This window comes from Emys orbicularis, chromosome 4, assembly GCF_028017835.1.
Source record: "Emys orbicularis isolate rEmyOrb1 chromosome 4, rEmyOrb1.hap1, whole genome shotgun sequence".
In the NCBI taxonomy this organism is placed as follows: Eukaryota; Metazoa; Chordata; order Testudines; family Emydidae; genus Emys; species Emys orbicularis.
In genome coordinates, this window is record NC_088686.1 from 95,558,241 (window position 1) to 95,576,407 (window position 18,167).

Consider the following 18,167-nt stretch of genomic DNA (forward strand, 5'->3'; position numbering starts at 1 on the left):
GTTTGTGGCTATGCAGAGTGTCAGGGATAAGAGGTAGCCCATTGCCTCTGCATAAGGCATTGGCATATCAAGGTTTCCCTATGATATTTCTTCCTCGGTGAACAGAGGCCACAGCTACCAATAGAGCCCTTTGGTGCCAGTGCCTGGATGCAAATGCACTGAGTTGCTTACACACATGCATACACTTTCTCACACACCCAGGCCATGTACAGCCTTGGTTCCACCTCCAAACACACTAATAAATCACCACTCAGTTCTGCAAGCCCACTGTTCACAGCACTGTGGGGACCTCTGAGAGAAGCAGAAATACTATGAGCATTAGGCTATCTTGTAACAAGGTAAAAGGGAGAGAGGGAGGGAAAAAGCATAGTGTGAAGGGAGCATGGAAGGAAGTCGGGATTGCCCTAGATTGGGTCTGCAGCAAGAGAAGTGGAGTTCAATTCTGATGGTTTATGAAACCCTGGACAATAAGGTTGCAGGGGTTGGTGAGGACTTAACTATTGATATCCTGCCTCTTTTATAGATGTGTTGATGTTTTGTACACTAGAACATTTTTAACTGGTTTTTAACAAAAAAAAATTTGGGGGAATATATAATAGTTTAAACGTAATATAAAAAAATCGTATTTGTGTATTCATAATAATTCATTTGCTTTTAAGTTCATTCTTCCTAATTTTGCTAAAGAAGGCACAACTGTTTTTTATTTTTATATTTCCTCATGCTGTGTTTATGGAGAAAAATTTGAATAGTATACTTTATTGCTTGAACTTTCTTTCAGACTAAGATCTTTAATTATTTGTATACTTCCTCTTCAAGTATCCTAAAGCCAATTTTGAAAATCAGTTGACAAGTTCTGTCTTTATCCCTGCTGGCATTGCATTGTTACAGTTCTATTGTAAACTATAGACCAGTTATCAAACTCTAGCAAATAAGTCAGTATTGCCTTTTAATTGTGCATGTTTTTAAATATATATTTAAAATATCTTAGCATTTATTTATATTATTGGATCTTCTATTTTAAGAGTGTTAAGTCGACACGGCATTGTTCACATGTATGGCATTTCTTATGACCATTCCTACACATTTCTTAAGATACCAGGAATTGAAGGTGTTTAGCACATTGGAAAATCAGACCCTAGATTGGTATTTTTTTAACTAGATCACTTCAGTAATGAATAATAGACCTGGACTTTAGCTAGCCGTGTCTGCAGAAGAGATGGCTCTGGACAAATAAAGCTTGGCTAAGAATTTCTACCACTTTGCAGACATTAGCATATGGATCAAGGAAGTGTTTAAGAGCTGCATGCTACATTTTAAATGAGTAACAGAGGCAGGCTAATGTTTTTTTTCTCTCTCTTTCTCTCTCTTAAATAGATTTCTTCTGTTCAGAAAAAGAGTGCAGATCTAGGACAGGAGGAGATTGTTCAGCTGTGCATGAAAAATATAAAATGGGTGGAGGATCTTTTTGAAAAGTTTGGTGAACTTTTGAATCATGTACAGCAGAAGTGTTCATAACAAACTTTCTTCAGAATCTCACATTTTTCTACAGCACTAACCTGATGGAAAAGAAAGCTCAGAGAGAGGCTCTGATTCTCTTACAATACCAGACTACGTTCTTATTCATAGGCATTTTATTTCTCTATGGAACTTTGTACTTTGGCTCCTGCTAAGGAAAAGTGATGCTGCCAAGGAAACGAGTCTTTTAGAGATGGAAGTAAACATAAACATCACCACATTTTAACCTGAATAATGATTTTTCTATTTTGTAAACTATTGGGTAACTTAGTTTTATTTTCAGAAATGTTTTTGACAAATGATAAAGCATGCACTAAGTATAATTTTTTCTTTATTGCTACAGAAATAACACTTAAAATACTATGGCTTTTTCTGACTCTGGTGAACACCAAAAAGAGTCAGGGCTGGGGTAAACTAATATTTGCATTTCTGTCTGGCCATGAAATTTAGAGTATTATGCATTTTGTAAACAGAGCTGGTGTGACATCAAATTCTGTATACAAATATTGCCATCATAAAATTCAGAAATGTAATTATGCTTTATGGACTCCTTTTACTATTATCATGTTCAGGAGACTGAACATGGAGTTGGTGCAATCCGATGACTGCTTTTTGTGTCAAATTATATTGTAATGAAAGACAATGACCTTAACTATTTTCCCTGTTTTGAAGAAAAATATTTTCCTTTATACTGTGTTTTTTGTTTTTTTCTTTTGGAAAAAAAATTCAATTGTACATTTTATCTCACTAATAGTTGTATTTTTCACAGAGAAAATATTGTGGTTAAAGTTGTTTCATGTATCTTTGTAATACACGTTACATTGTTTTCAGTAAATCTTATTCATTTATATGTTGATTTCATATTGTAAACTATATATCTTGAGGTAACCCTTTTTGTTTATACAGGTTTTCTTCAGTGTTAACCAGAATAATGCATAATAGACTAGTTTTGCTTTAAGTGTAGTTGTGTTAGACACTGCAGTTATTTTCTCATACGTGAAAATAAATTTCTTACTAAACTGGCCCCTGATTAACTGAGAGTTTAAATGAAAAGCTACTATACTTTATCTTCTGGTCAGCCAAGATTTATGATTGTGAATAGACTCTATGCAGTGTTAAACACAGCTTACATAGTTGTTTTTAGAAGTCGCAGTGGCAGAGCTATTCTCTTTTTGGTGCCTTTTAGATCTTCAGACATACTTTTGTAGCTTCCCTCCCATCCAGTTTCTTAACAGTTAATAGTGCCACTAGTCCCACTCAGACAACGAATGTCATAGGCTCAAAACAGTAGAACATTTTCTTTAAGTTTGCCAACAGAATGCCTTACTTTCAGTCATTCAAACTGTATACATGCTGGGGCCCAAAAGAAAGAGACATGTCATTCTTTCATCAGATAATGGTTTTGGGGTTGTTTTTTTTAATTCTTTTATCCTTTAACTGCCACTTAGTGCCTTAATTTCAATCAGGAAAGCAGGGTGCACCATTGATTGGCCAAATAGGACATGCTTGTATACAATGTGGTTTGTTTTCCAGTTTTCTGTTTTGATCCTATTTAGCTGCTAATATATTCATTAGACCTTAGAATTGTAAAGAATATAATGAAGAGATGTGAAAATGAAATACCACCATCTTGAGTAATCAAATTAGGGTTTCAAAAATCAAAATGTATGTCATTTTAACTGATAGAGTTAGATCCTTGTTAAGTTGGATGTTTGCCATATTTCCAAAGGTTTTCACCTTGTTAAAAGCAATAATTCTCCTTTAAAGTTTGTACCCACATTACTATGAACAGACTGACTGAACAATGGAAGTTGGTAAATGCCCCTTGTTTACTTTAAAGCTTCTTCATACTGTACCTGCTTTTAAAAAGGCAGTTTATTACCATGATAGGAGGTGCGTTGTGTTACTGCTATGCATACCATAATCAAGGGGAGCAGTATGGATTTTGACTTAGGAAGTGTAGAATGTTAAGAAGCATCATGCAGGTAATTTGCTCTTTCAGTGAAAAGGAGGGAGCTGAGGTGTGACGGGGTAGGAGATCTGCTATATTTCTCTCATGCAGTACTGAATCTGGAATGAACTGCTTCAACACCCCCACCCCCACCCCCCGGTTTTGTAATTAAACTAATGAGGTGGTACCAATCAGCAATGTTACAAACATTAATAGTATTCATTTAAAATCTGTTAATTTAAATATGAACACTAAAGTATATAGACATTTATCCAGAATATACATTAATCTATCATTTAAAAATAAAAGCATGATGACATAGATTGAGCGAACAATATGATTGGCTCTTTGGTTATACAGCAAAGTACTAGTCAGAACTTGTTAGCCACAGGTGCCTTCCTAATACACCCATTGAAAAAAACAAATGGAAGACGTTTCTACATTTTTAATTTTATATGTTTCTACTTTATGCTTCCTGTAGGAGCCTGAATGGAAGTTTTAAGAAACCAGTCATTTCGCTCCAAGCCCCAGGCTAAGCCCTCAGACTATTGGAAACTAAGCAGTGGCTTATGGAGAAGCTGGTCTTTTCATAAAAGCAGATACATTGAAAAGAAAAAGGGATGGCCAGTCATTTGCAGTGCTCTGCACTGCCATGGAGGGAGACCTGGCTTCAATTCCAGCTCTGTTTCATTCCCAAGGCCAGTAGACCGAGCACTCTGCCTATAGAAGATAGGAAGCACTCTGCATTGCTCAAAAGTGACCACTCCAGACTATTAAAGAGCAATATAAAGGAACTCCATGTCATCCTGCCCTTGGCTAGAAAGATGGTGGTTGGGTTACTTAGGCCATCAAACTAGGATGACTTAAAAATATTGGAATCTTAGGAAAGTGAAGGACCATTCAGGCGGAATAAAACTTAGTCAATGGAAAGTTAGAAGTAATGTCAATGTACAAATTACTTTTTTTGTACAAACATCTTGCTTTGTTTTGTTGTGTTGCAGTTTCAGATATCTGGTGGGTAAGAGTGAATTCTGCACCCACACCCCAATGTCCTTTCCTCCTTGATCCTGCAGTAGGGTCCAAGTCCTTTAACCTCTGTTGCCAATGAAAATTCAAGCATTTACTTGACTGCAGGAACAAATTGGAAGAGAAGATGCACTAGGAAAGAACAAACCCCAGTATAGACATTTCATTAGCAAGTAGAGAAACAAATTAAATCAAATCCATGGTAAATTATTCAGGTTTTAATTGTTCCCATTCCTCCCCCAACCAGTATGGCATCCCCCTCTCTCTTGTTTTTGTTTTAATTAAAGCATAGTATTTCAGTAAAGGCAGGGTGCTCTCCAAGCTGCTAATTCCAAAGTTTTGCTAGTAAAAACCAGTGAAACCACTGGGTTGAAAAATTGTCTCTGAAAACCTCTAATGGCTTTAGGGCCTCTAGAGTCTTATCACCTGTGTCATATTTAATATATTGTTTAAATGATATACTTTTAGAAAAGGAAAATCTTCCAGTCTGTCTTCCAGTAAATGCTTTCTGTAGGGAAAATATATTTTAAATATTAAATATTTAAAGCAAATTTAAAACAAAACAAGCTAAAAATATCATCCCAAGATGTCAGTGTGCAATCACTTCTGATTTTTGTTGGTAGCACTTGACACTTGGTTTCACACCGTATCACACACCTGTGCATTATTATACAATGCACACCTTAACATATGTTATTGTTTAAGTTAATGTTAACATATCATTGTTAACAAATGCATGTTTCTGTATATCTCCTCTACATATAGCAAAAATTAGGTTAGGACTAAAACACCTTATGCATTTTTAGTCCAGATTTTCAGGTGGTCCATAATACAATGTATGGAAATGTGAATAAGGACACAATTTTGTATCATTCATTTGATGTTATTAACTAAATCCATTAAAATGAAAACACTTTTTAAACAAAAAGTCATAATGTTCAGTGATTTATTATTAAAACATAAAAACTTGAAAAGCTAGACTGCCAAGAAAATTGGCATGTTTGAGGCATAATGCATTCTGATCTCTCACTTAATATGAAGAAGTCTCTATAACTGATCTAGTGTGTTTCATCATACTCTTTTAGTTCAGACACATGCTATCATGTTTAACTCTGTAATTTTGTTTAACTTGTGTCTGGTTTCCAAATGTTTTAAATCTACTTCCACTGTAGAACTACCAGCAAGGCAGTCCCAGAACAGATGTAAAATAAGGAGATAAAAGATTTTGGACCTTGGTAAAATGGGGAGAATATATCCTCTTTGTACAGAGTGGATAACTGTATAAAGTTTTACAAATACGTCATGCCTACAGAAAGATATTGCTAGGGGTGTGCTTGTCTAGTTATGGTAAAACATCATGTTTTAAACCCAAATCATCTCCCATGCATATTATTTCCATACAGGGGACTGGAAGGCCCACAAGTTTTGAGTCTTTGGTCAGGAACCATGGTCTGCCCTTCTCCCAACTCCCTGTGAGCAGAAATGGGTGGCTCTTGAGAGATCTACTGGAGGCCTGGGACATCTTTGTGAAGGCCATATGCATCTGCACTGCTTCCCAACCCCTCTGCAGCACAAGTACTGCAAGACCCACGCTTCCATGGAGGCCTCAACAGCTGTTGTCCTCCAAACCCCCTTGGGGAGCCAGTGGGTGAGGAGGGCTTCATGTTGCAAAGGAGGGATGCAAATATTTTAATTCTGCATTCAAATATAATGAAGCTATATTTTACAAAGGAACTTTTAAGAAAGAAGGTGTACCGAGCCAAATGTGTACAACCCTCTTAAGGGAAAAGAACAACAGGGTTGCAGCTCTCACTATCAATAGTTGTGAAGAATAGGTGAATAATTCAAGCTTTCAAAGAACGTATTTTCCACTGGGAATTCCCCCTCACTTGGATATCATAGCAGATCTTTTATTCCTTTCCGGAGAACAAAAGAGCAGAACAAAATTTCTTAAGGCTTCCTATATAGTTTGATTTCTTGGAACAGCAAAATGATGAATACAGAGAGCAAGCAACTCAGGCCTGGTCTACACTTGGAGGCGGGCGGGAGGGGATCGATCTAAGATATGCAACTTCAGCTACGAGAATAGCGTAGCTGAAGTCGGCGTATTTTAGATGGACTTAGAATCACTTCGCGTCCTCGCGGCGCGGGATCTACGGCCGCCGCTCCTCCGTCGACTCCGCTTCCGCCTCTCGCCGTGGGGGAGTTCCGGAGTCGATGGCAGAGCGATCAGGGATCAATTTATTGCGTCTACACTAGATGCAATAAATAGATCCCCGATAGATCGATCACTATCCGCCAATCCGGCGGGTAGTGTAGACGTACCCTAAGAGAGAAGAAAAATAAAAGGTGAGTCAGGAAGAACAACAAACACAGACTTCTCATAGCCATCAAAAATCTTAAGGAAAAATCTAAACCATAAAACTTTTTAAAAAACAACAAATGATGAGAAGCAGGATTTTTTTATTTTATTTTTTAATGTGGATGTTAAGATGTGTTGGATCATTACTTTGAATGATGAGGGTGCTTTTCATACTTGTCAACTGAAGATTTATTAGTTTTGAAGTGTGAGTTGCAAAAATTACAGGAGAATGCAGTGTAAATGGGTCAGTCTAAGAAAATACAGAATTTAAAAAACAAATTTGTAATAAATTTCAACACATTTGAAAAATACAAAAATTAACTCTTGCATATCAGTCTCATTTTAGAGATTAGTGTGAAATGGAGATTGTATCAATATTCCCCGATCTTCTCCTAGGGTAAGTGTTTGTACTAATTTAATTAGGTATAACAGCAATTTATGACCATAAGGTAGCGTTGACTTATCTGGTAGTTAGTGGACATTCACAATGAAGGACCTTCTCCTCTTTCCCTCCACCCCCCGATTTTATTCCCTCAGTGTTCCGCAAGAGTGCAATGAGCTTCAGGATAACATGGAAGAATATTTATTAGATTTACCTTTGTTTGATGTGTTTTTTGATTTTTTGGATTTGTCTCTTTTCAATCCTGAAAATAACTTGGTTGCCAACATTTCTTCAGAGAGAAGCAAAGGTTTTTCAGTGCTACCCATTGTAGGTAGTTTAAATATGTATATATCATGTTATGTGCTAGAGATTCTGGTCCCTGCTCTGGCTGCCTTGTGGTGTTCCAGGGAGTGCAAAGCCGTCAGAAAGCCTGCTTATCTATTTACCTGGGAATTCGCCTTGCATAAATTGAATCCCTGTCTCTGCATTTTCTACATGGGTGGTGCGCTCTGGCTTTCATCTATACTACTGCAAGCACTAGAGTAAGATCATTAAAGGCCTTCTGGCTAAGTCTAAAGGCCTGCTTTCCAATCTTTTCCTCAGCCTTTCTCTCACTTGCAATATACTTGATCACATACTGAATGGTCTCTCCTCCTTTTGGTTTCCAGGCATCCATATTCTCCTGGTTTTGCTCTTCACTGATCACTTCTTTACTGTCTCTCTCTCATCCTTAAAGTCCAACTGCATGCCCAAGCTCAGCTTGCCAAAAACTGGATTTCTCCTTTTCCCACTAAACTCTTCCCTGTTCCTGTCCTTTCCAGGCCTTAAACTCACGATGACTGTGTCAATCAACTGCTCTACCCTTAATCTCTTACATCTAGGTTTCACTAAATCCCGTCAGTTCTTCTTCTTATTATATATCTCCAAAATCTATCCCTTTCTGTCTCTCCACCTCTTCCCATTCCTTTGTCCATGCCTTCTTCATGTTGCCTTATGATTGATAGTAGGAGTAAATATTTGGGGTCGTCCCATATTGCTGGGCTTTGTACAGTCATAGATAAGAGGGAATTCCTGTTCCAGAGGCTTATAGTCTAAAAATCTTGATTCCAGCCTCCCTATCTTTCACCTCACTCCCCCCCCCCCAGTCTAGTTACTGCGTTACTGTGAATCTCCTCTTCCTCTCCTGCTTATATAACCATATCATAACTTTCTAGAGTCTCTCCCCTTTCCTTCTTCCCATCTCCTTGTGCATCCAAGACAAACTTGACCTCATCTTTTCCAGGAAGTTTCTGTAAAAGAAGCTCACCTTTTGCACATTTAGACTTTGACCAGCCCAAAAGTCAGTGGGGCTCAACATGGATGTCTTAAAATTTCTCAGACTGGTATCTCCTTAGTTAATTAAAAAAAAAATCTGTCCTTTCTAATAATTTCTGTGGACATTTAGATTTTTATCAGTTCAGCATTTACATTTCACCCCAGATTTCCACTTAAAGGGACAGTAAAAACTCACTACATCAGGGGAACGTGTTATAACATAATTTGATTTTATCTGTGTAGCAAGGATCAAATAGTGTTGTTGTTATCCCATGTTACAGAACCATGCTACTGCCCTGTGAAAACTAGGATTATGATACAATTAAGGCAATTTAATTCACAGATGCCTAAGTCATTTTATAAATAATGTTTTAACAATGTACCCAAGTCCATTATGGATGTGAGTATATCTGGCAAACCATGCATTGAAATTGCTATTTAAAAATTACATTCAGTTAAATGCACATTTCTTAGAATTAGCAGTCCTATAGGAATGTGTGAATACTGCTGGTAATGTTAGATTTCAAATCCATAGATTTGGCAAATTTCCAGCTATTCATGCAATTAAAATCTCCATCATAACATAGTGAAATTAACTGCAAAAAATAAAAACTGGTTTTGTTTTTTAAATAAAAATTCTTGGGGCAGATTCTCTGCTGCTGTTAATTGTCATAGCTCCACTGAGGTCAACAGAGTAAATTGTATTTTCCAAAGCAAAGTGCTTGTTGGAGTTGCATGAGTATAAACGAGGGCAGAATTTGGCCATTTCTCTTTCTTTAGTGCTCTCAAAGTACAAGTATTATGTTTATTCATATTATCTGCTTTTACTCTCATCCAGGCAACAATGAACCCCTTTAATATTAAATTTAATGCCTTACTAGAAAAGAGCTCTTTGTTTTTTGCACCACAAGTTGCCATTGTTCTATACAAAGCATTCCCACTGAAGTCAGTGAGAGTTCCGCATGTGTAACGTTGGCAGGCTAAATGAAGAGTCTGGTTTGTTAGTTCATAGCTTAATGGTCTAAGCACCGGGTTTGAAATATCCAGACTCCCTGAAACCATGTGATCATATCCAAGCAGACTAGACTCAGCTCTTCAGCTTTGGAAGCTGAATATGTGTACTAGACCCAGTCCAGTGCCCATTGTAGTCAGTGGGGATCTTTCAATTGTTTTCAGTGGGTGCAAGGTTAGCCTCATTGTATGCAGGTTTTTGGGTGAGACTTTACAAATGGAGACCCAGATTGCTCTGCATGAACATTAAAGATCCCATGGCACTTTTTCATGAGACAAAATATGCCTGTTTGTACTCGACCAACATTTCTCCTCCTTTGCGTTCTCTATACCACTTGGTTGCAACCCTCCACCCCAGGAATGGCTGCATGTCAGAGATGCTGCAGTTATTTAGGCCCCAATCCTGCAAACTGATCTGCCTGTTTAGACCTTAACACCCAGTCCAAAAGTCAGTGGGGCTCTGCAGGGACACAAAGGTCTGACTGTATGGATCCAATTGCAGGGTTGGGACCATGCTTTGTAAAGTTGAGAGCTCCCATGATGAAAGGTGGTGTATAAATGTAAATTTAGTTTTCATTAAGTTTTATTTTGACTTATAATTTGAGTGGCTCTCTGCAGCTCTAGGCACCTTCAAAAATTGCAGAGTACACCAAATTCTGGGGCAGGATTTCCCCTTCCAGTGGTGTCTGCCTACCATTATAAGGTAACAAACATGTTCATGTGGTAGAAATAAAAAATACTGACCCTGTCCTCCATGTAATATATTATTATAGAATGAGAATTTGCCTGGTGTGTTTTATGTATTTAATCAATTTTTCTTGTTTTCTGAACCTGGTAACTGATCAGTGCTTTAATTTTTTTCTGTTCTATTTGTTGATTTAATGACACTTTTGCCCAAGCTGGGCAAAGCTTGTGGAGAGAATACAAAGACTGCTTTCAGAGAACAGTGTACCATATGGATAGTTCTAGAAGGCTTTTCCTGTGTAATCAGTGAGGGGATGGGGAGATTGCATGTGGTGACAATGCAGTGCCCACCAAGGGCTTTACAGTTGTCATTATCCTGCTCATAGGACACTTGAAATTTCACTGTAACAGCAGGCATAAAACCCCAGTCCTTTTGCTCCAAAAACATAGGTTCCTGTCAGCAGCATAGTGCCTGTGAGACACAGGTCTGATTCTACCCAGTACAGAGCAGTAGTCCACATACCTACTCCATAGTTCTCTGCAATACCATGTAGAGAGGGCTGGCTCTGAACTGGGAGACTTGCAAAATCCCTGCAGGATATACAGTAATTGAGAGCATGCTTTTAGACAACTCACATGTCACTATTTCACATTCTACCTGACATGATGGGTGTGTCTTCACAAAACAGTTAGCTTGAGTTATAACTCGGGTGTTACCCCCTAAATTGACTCCAGTCCACACACAAAAATCTTTAGATTGAGTTAAGTGGTGCTTTAAACTCAAGATAGCTGGCCCATAGTTGCAGGGGGAGAAGAGCAGGGACTGAGGCTGGAGAGCTGTTGATGCTCAAGCTAGCAATTTAGTGGAGATACAGCAACTCTTTGTTGCTGATAAATTTTTGTAACTATCCAGTCACTCTGTGCTGCTAATCCAATCACTCTTTTACTGCCATGTTGTTTTGAAGTGTGGTTGCTCTCTCTCAAGCTAGAGTGCAGTATGAGGAAGTTATCTACCTTATAGTAACTAGAGGTTCTCCGAGATGTGTGGTTCCTATCTGTATTCCACTGTAGCTGTGCACACGCACTCCTATGTGCCCAGAGTCGGAGAATTCTTGCAATTCTCTTAGTCCACACGTGAGGCTTGCATTCCTTGTGCTGTCAAATGACGGCATAAAGGGTGGAGGGGACCAATCGCCTCTTCAGTTTCTTCTCTACTCTGGATCCAGTAGTGGAATGCAGATTGGGACCACACATCTCGAAGAACCTCCAGTTACTCTAAGCTAAGTAACTATCTCTTTCTTCTTTGAGTGCTGATCCTAATAAGAATTCCATTGTGAGTGTTTGGCAAGCAGTACGCAAGTAGGAGGAGGATTCAAGGATGCAGATTGTGCCCTGTAAATATACCAAGGGGATAAATACTAGGGAGGGAGAGGAATTATTTAAGTTAAGCACCAGTGTTGGTACAAGAACAAATGGATATAAACTGGTCATTAGCAGGTTTAGGCGTGAAATTAGATGAAGGTTTCTAACCATCAGAGGAATGATTTTCTGGAACAGCCTTCAAGGGAAGCAGTGGGGGCAAAAAACCTAACTGGTTTCAAGACTGAGCTTGAGGGGTTTATGGAGGGTATGGTATGATGAGATCGCCTACAATGGCATGTGGTCCATCTGTGACTGCTAATAGCAAATATTCCCCAAAACAGATGAGACACTAGATGGGGAGGGCTCTAAGGGTACGTCTACACTGGCAGAGTTACAGCACCGGCAATTACAGCGCTGCTCAGAGAGCGCTGAAGGGAAACCGCTGTTGTGTGTTCACACTGTCAGCTGCCTGCGCAATAGCATGTTCACACTTGTGGCACTTGCAGCAGTATTCGGAGCAGTACACTCTGGGCAGCTATCCCACAGAGCATCTCTTCCTCTTCTGCTGCTAAAAGTTGTGGGTAGGCACAGGGGGTCACGGGGCATCCTGGGTCCTGTCCCAATGCCCCAGGATGCATTGCTTCGCATCCCAGAAATCCCTGTGCTTCTGTCCGCTTTTGGCGCCATCTTTCAATGGTTTATATACTGCACGCTCTGCCTCTTCGGTCTGCAGGAATGGATCCTGAACTGTTGACCAGTATGCTGCTCACTCTGACTAACACGTCATGAGTGGCAATGTAGTTATTCCTTAAACTACAAAGGCAAGAGGAGTGCAACATTGATCGCGCCATGCATACTAGCTATGACACGAGATTGCTTGTGGCATTCATGGAGGTCCTGATCACAGCGGAACACCGCTTTTGGGCACGGGAAACTAGCACTGAGTGATGGGATCAAATTGTCATGCACGTCTGGGATGACAAGCAGTGGCTGCAGAACTTTCGGATGAGGAAAGCCACATTCATGGGACTGTGTGATGAGCTCACCCCAGCCCTGCGGTGCAAGGACATGATAATGAGAGCTGCCCTCTCATTGGAGAAAGGCGTGGCAATTGCACTGTGGAAGCTGGCTACTCCAGACCTCTACTGATCGGTCGCTAACCAGTTCAGAGTGGGAAAGTCGACCGCTGGACTCGTGTTGACGGAAGTGTGCAGGGCCATTAATCGCATCCTGCTCCGAAAGACCATGACTCTGGGCAACGTGCATGACATTGTGGATGGCTTTGCACAAATGGGCTTCCCTAACTGCAGAGGGGCGATAGATGGCATGCATATTCCAGTTCTGGCACCAGACCACCTAGCCACCGAGTACATTAATTGGAAGGGGTATTTCTCAATGGTTCTCCAGGCCCTTGTGGATCACTGTGGGTGTTTCACAGACATTAGCAGAGGCTGGTCCAGAAAAGTGCATGATGCATGCATCTTTCGGAACACTGGCCTGTTCAGGAAGCTGCAAGTGGGGACTTTCTTCCCCGACCAGAAGATCAATGTAGGGGAAGTCAAAATGCCCATTGTGATCCTGGGAGACCCTGCCTACCCCTTAATGTGATGGCTAATGAAGCCATACACGGGGCACCTTGACAGCAGCATGGTTGACCGCTGTTCAACAACAGGCTGAGCAAGTGCAGAATGACTATTGAGTTTGCTTTTGGCCATTTAAAGGCCCCCTGGCGCTGCCTGTATGGAATGCTGGACCTGGCCGATGACAATATTCCTATGCTTATAGCTGCGTACTGTACGCTCTATAATATTTGTGAAGGGAAGGGTGAAAGCTTCACTCAGGGCTGGACTGCTGAGGCTCAGTGCCTGGAGGCTGAATTTGAACAGCCAGAGACCAGGGCTATTAGTGGGTGCAACACAGGGCCATAAGTATTAAGGATTCTTTGAGGCAGCAATTTGAAGCTGAAAGCCACTAATATTTGTTGCTATGCCCAGGAGTGCAGTGCTTGTAATGCTAGGAGGTGATTGTGATTTGGTGCAGACGATGCAATATGAAGGTTTAAGAGCAATTGTCTGTTGCTTTGCAGGTCTCTGTTTGCTTTCAATTAATAGAATAAAGATTGCTTTGAAACCAACACAATTCTTTTATTAAAAAACAACAACCGGAGGAGAGAGTCAAACAAACAAACACATCAGCAGTGAGGGGGATGAGGAAAGGGAAGGTCCCAGGAGGAGGTGGGGTCCCGAGACAGTTAAAGATTTGAGTATGTCCAGGGATCATATCCAACCTTCTCCTTTGGAGTACAGTGCAGCAGGTACTGTACTTCAGCAGGGCTAAACTGCAGAGGGATGAGTGTTGAGTGCAGTGAGTACTGGGAGTCTGTAGTGCTGGACTGTGATGGTGGAGGAGTGGAATGCCATAGGTACAGACTGGAGCCAGGAAGTTGATAAGAGTGTGTTGATGGTGTGTGTGGGGCGCATGGGAAAGAGTTTTGCGACAGAGGCTGCAGGGGAGGGTGGGCTGCTCAGTTTGCAGTGCTAGTATCGCCTGGAGCATATCCACTTGGCACTCCGTAACGTTTAAGAGCAACTCCGTGGCTTCATTCTGGTATGTTGTGTTCTCTTTTCGGTCCCTCTTCTCATTGTCCCGCCACTCCTTTGTTTCATGGTTTTTGGCCGCAGAGTGCATCATAACGTCACGCAGAAAGTCCTCCTTAGTTCTTTGTGGCTGCTTTCTAATTCTGCGCAGCCGTTCAGCCAGCGATAACAAAGAGGGAGGCTGGGCTCCCAAGGTCATCTCTGTGAAGCCAAAACACAATATTTTTCAGAAGCAGTATTGTTTGCAACACACAGAACACTGATTCAGTGATTTAAAACACAGCCACTATTCACATACCTGTCACTAACTGGCGGACCCCAGGCAAACACACATGAGCCACAAGACCCCCAAAATGGTGAATAGCCGCAGGGCAGGGTAAATCAAGTGTTCCCACTTGTGCTCTGGGCACATGGCTCTTAGGTTGAGTCAGCACTGTGAGGGGGAGGAGGGATTGCCTCTGGGTTCCCCTCCACATCCTCGTCCAGGATTTCCTTCTCCTGGCTTGGTCCACTCTCATCTGGCACGTGAGCCACCGAAGTATCCACAGTGGCCTTCATAGTGGAGGTGGGGTTGCCACCGAGTATCACGTCTAGCTCTTCATAGAACCAGCAGCACTGGAGTGGTGGTTTGCCTCCCGCGCCTTGTGGTTGGCGTTCCGCAGCTCCTTCACTTTGACCCTACACTGTAGTGTGTGCCAGTCATGGCCCCTTTTGTCATGCATCGTGAAATCTGTCCGTAGCTATCATATTTCCTATGGCTGGAGCGCAGCTGGGACTCTCCCCAAATGCAGATGAGGTCCAGCATTGCTCCAAGGGGGGATTGCTGGTGCGTGGAGCAGGCATGGCCAACGGAAAGATGCGCTGAGACCACTGCACGCGTCACTGAGCAAATAGGAAGGGGACTTTCGAAATTCCAAAGGAATTTACAGGGTACGGATGACGGTTGGTCACCCGAGGGCAGGACAGTAGAGTTCAAACTGATGACCAGAGAGGCAACAGGCATTGTGGGACACTTCCTGGAGGCCAACCAGAGAGCTGTAATCGACCAGGGTGTCTACACTGGCACCGCGGCGCTGTAGCCCCGGCGCAGAAAGCTGTACGCCTCTCGGGCGGGTTTTTTTACAGTGCTGCAACTGCGCAGTTTCTGCGCAGTAAGTGGCTTGGAAATATGTACACCTTGGGAGTTACAACGCAGAAAGCTGCTTTACTGCACAGAAACTTGCCAGTGTAGACAAAGCCTGAGTTACTACAGTGTGTTCTTTCTCACATGTCTGGCTGGTGAGTCTTGCTGACATGCTCAGGGTCCAACTGACTGCCATATTTGAGATCGGGAAGGAATTTTCCTCCAGGTCAGATTGGCAGAGCCCCTAGGATTTTTTCACCTTCCTCTGCACCCTGGGGCACGGATCACTTGCTGGTTTAAATCAGAATAAATGGTGAATTCTCTGAAACTTGAAGTCTTTTTAAATCATGATTTGAGGACTTCAGTAACTCAGCCAGAGGTTATGGGCCTATTACAGGAAAGGGTGGGTGAGGTTCTGTGGCCTGCAATGTGCAGGAAGTCAGAATAGATTATCACAATGGTCCCTTCTAGTCTTAGTCTATGAGTCAGTGAGATGGCAGCGTCTTTTTGAGAATCGCTGTCCGAAAGGATGTATCGGCAAGGGAGTTCTGCACTAGAGCATAATGTCTAGAGAATGTGTGGATGGAATTCCACATAGCTACTCTGTAAATGTCAAGTAAGGATATTTCTTGAAGCGATGCCACTGAAGTTGCTTGTGCTCTTGGAGAATGAGTTCTCACCCTATAAGGGAGAGAAAGATGCAGTCATTGGTGACAGAGTAGGATACAACTCAAAATCCAGTTAGAAATCCTCTGGGAGGATATAGTTTGACCTTGGGCTCATTCTACTATAGAAAGAAACAGTCTAGGTGATTTTCTGATTAGGGTGACCAGATAGCAAGGATGAAAAATCGGGACGGGGTGGGGGGAATAGACATCTATATAAGAAAAAGCCCCAAATATCGCGACTGTCCCTATAAAATCAGGACATCTGGTCACCCTATTTCTGATTGGGTTTGTCCTTTGCAGAGCACATCATACATCAAGGGAGTGACGTCTCCTCTCTTCTTCATATGCAAGGGGTTTCAGGAAAAACACAGGTAAGTGAATTGACTGATTTATGTGAAACTCCAAAACTACTTTGGGGGTGAATTTCAGAGATAGTCATAAGGAGACTTTTTGTCCTTACACAATATAGTGTATGGAGAATCTGCCATCAGGGCTCCCAGATCACCCACCTTTCTGGCTGAGGTGATGGCCACAAGGAATGCAACTTTCGCTGATCAGTGAGGCATGGAACATGTAGCTAATGGTTCAAAGGGAGGCTTAGTGAGTGACAAAAGTACAAGGTTTAAATCCCAGTGAACATAAGAATGGCCATACCGGGTCAGACCAATGGTCCATCTAGCCCAGTATACTGTCTTCCAACAGTGGCCAATGCCAGGTGCTTCAGAGTGAATGAACAGAACAAGTTATCAAGTGATACATCCCCTGTTGCCCATTCCCAGCTTCTGGCAAACAGAGGCTAGGAACACCATCCCTGCCCATCCTGGCTAATAGCCATTGATGGACCTATCCTCCATCAACTTATCCAGTTCTTTTTTTAACCCTGTTATAGTCTTGGCCTTCACAACATCCTCTGGCAATGAGTTCCACAGGTTTGCTTTGCTTTGTGTGAAGAAATATTTCCTTTTGTTGTTTTAAACCTGCTGGCTATCAATTTAATTTGGTGCCCCCTAGTTCTTGTATTATGAGGAGTAAATAACACTTACTTATTTACTTTCTCCACACTAGTAGTGATTTTATAGACCTCTATCATATCCCCCTTAGTCATCTCTTTTCCAAGCTGAAAAGTCCCAGTTTTATTAATCTCTCCTCATACGGAAGCTGTTCCATACTCCTAATCATTTTCATTGTCTTCTCTGTGCCTTTTCCAATTCCAATATATCTTTTTTGAGATGGGGTAATTAGATCTGCACACCATATTCAAGATGTGGGCGTACTATGGATTTATATAGAGGCAATATGATATTTTCTGTAATATTATCTATCCCTTTCCTAATGATCCCAACATTATTAGCTTTTTTGACTGCTGTTGCACATTGAGCGGATGTTTTCATAGAACTATCTACAATGACTCCAAGATCTCTCCTTGAGTGGTAACAGCTAATTTAGACCCCATCATTTTGTATGTATAGTATGTATGAGGAATAACCAATGGTCCTGAGGTAAATGTTGAGGTGGAGATTGGTATCGGAATGCTCTGGATCGCCAGTCTGGACTAATATTTTTTGGAGGAGAAAGTGATGGCTCCTCTGGATGTTCAGATTCTCCTGAGGAAGAGAAGTAAGGGTCCGGATCCAACAGCGGTACTGGCGGCTCTAACGGAGGAAAGGCATAGATGAAATAGGGGACAGGTTTCTGTCAACACCATTCCCGATGGAGTCACAATTTCCCTAGTGAGAGAAGGTCCCAATGAGAGGGTAAACTGAGGCTCAGGAAGAGCAAAGATGTCCTTCGGTGTAGTATAAGTCTCACCTTCCTGGAATGTAAGGGGTCCAATTCATTTGTGCTGATGGGATTGGAGGAAGGAAGCTTCATGTGGCCGGAGTGTGGGACAGTGATGGTACCGTCAGTTGTAGAAGCTCTGATCATGCCAGAACCGATGGATCCTGACTTTGTGACTTGGATGGTACCAGTGAAGTGGGTGTCACTGATACAGGGTCCAGTACAGGCAGAGCCCTGGGTTTATGGGCTTTATCATCATGGCCCTGGGACTTAAGACTTACTAAGGGTATGTCTATACTACCCACCAGATCAGCAGGCAGCGATCAATCCTGCGGGGGTCGATTTATCGCATCTAGTCTAGACGCAATAAATCGCCCCCTGAACACTCCCGTC

At 41.6% G+C, this 18,167-nt stretch overlaps 1 protein-coding gene across 1 annotated transcript in view; it reads left to right on the forward strand.

Moving 5' to 3' along the window:
• QSER1 (glutamine and serine rich 1) overlaps positions 1-2,496 on the forward strand; it is an 87,906-nt gene extending 85,410 nt beyond the window's left edge. Inside the window, exon 13 of the mRNA XM_065403330.1 lies at positions 1,375-2,496. Coding sequence (XP_065259402.1) covers positions 1,375-1,515 — 141 coding nt within the window. The 3' untranslated portion in view covers positions 1,516-2,496. The remainder of the gene's footprint in view (positions 1-1,374) is intronic.
• The last annotated feature ends 15,671 nt before the right edge of the window (positions 2,497-18,167 follow it).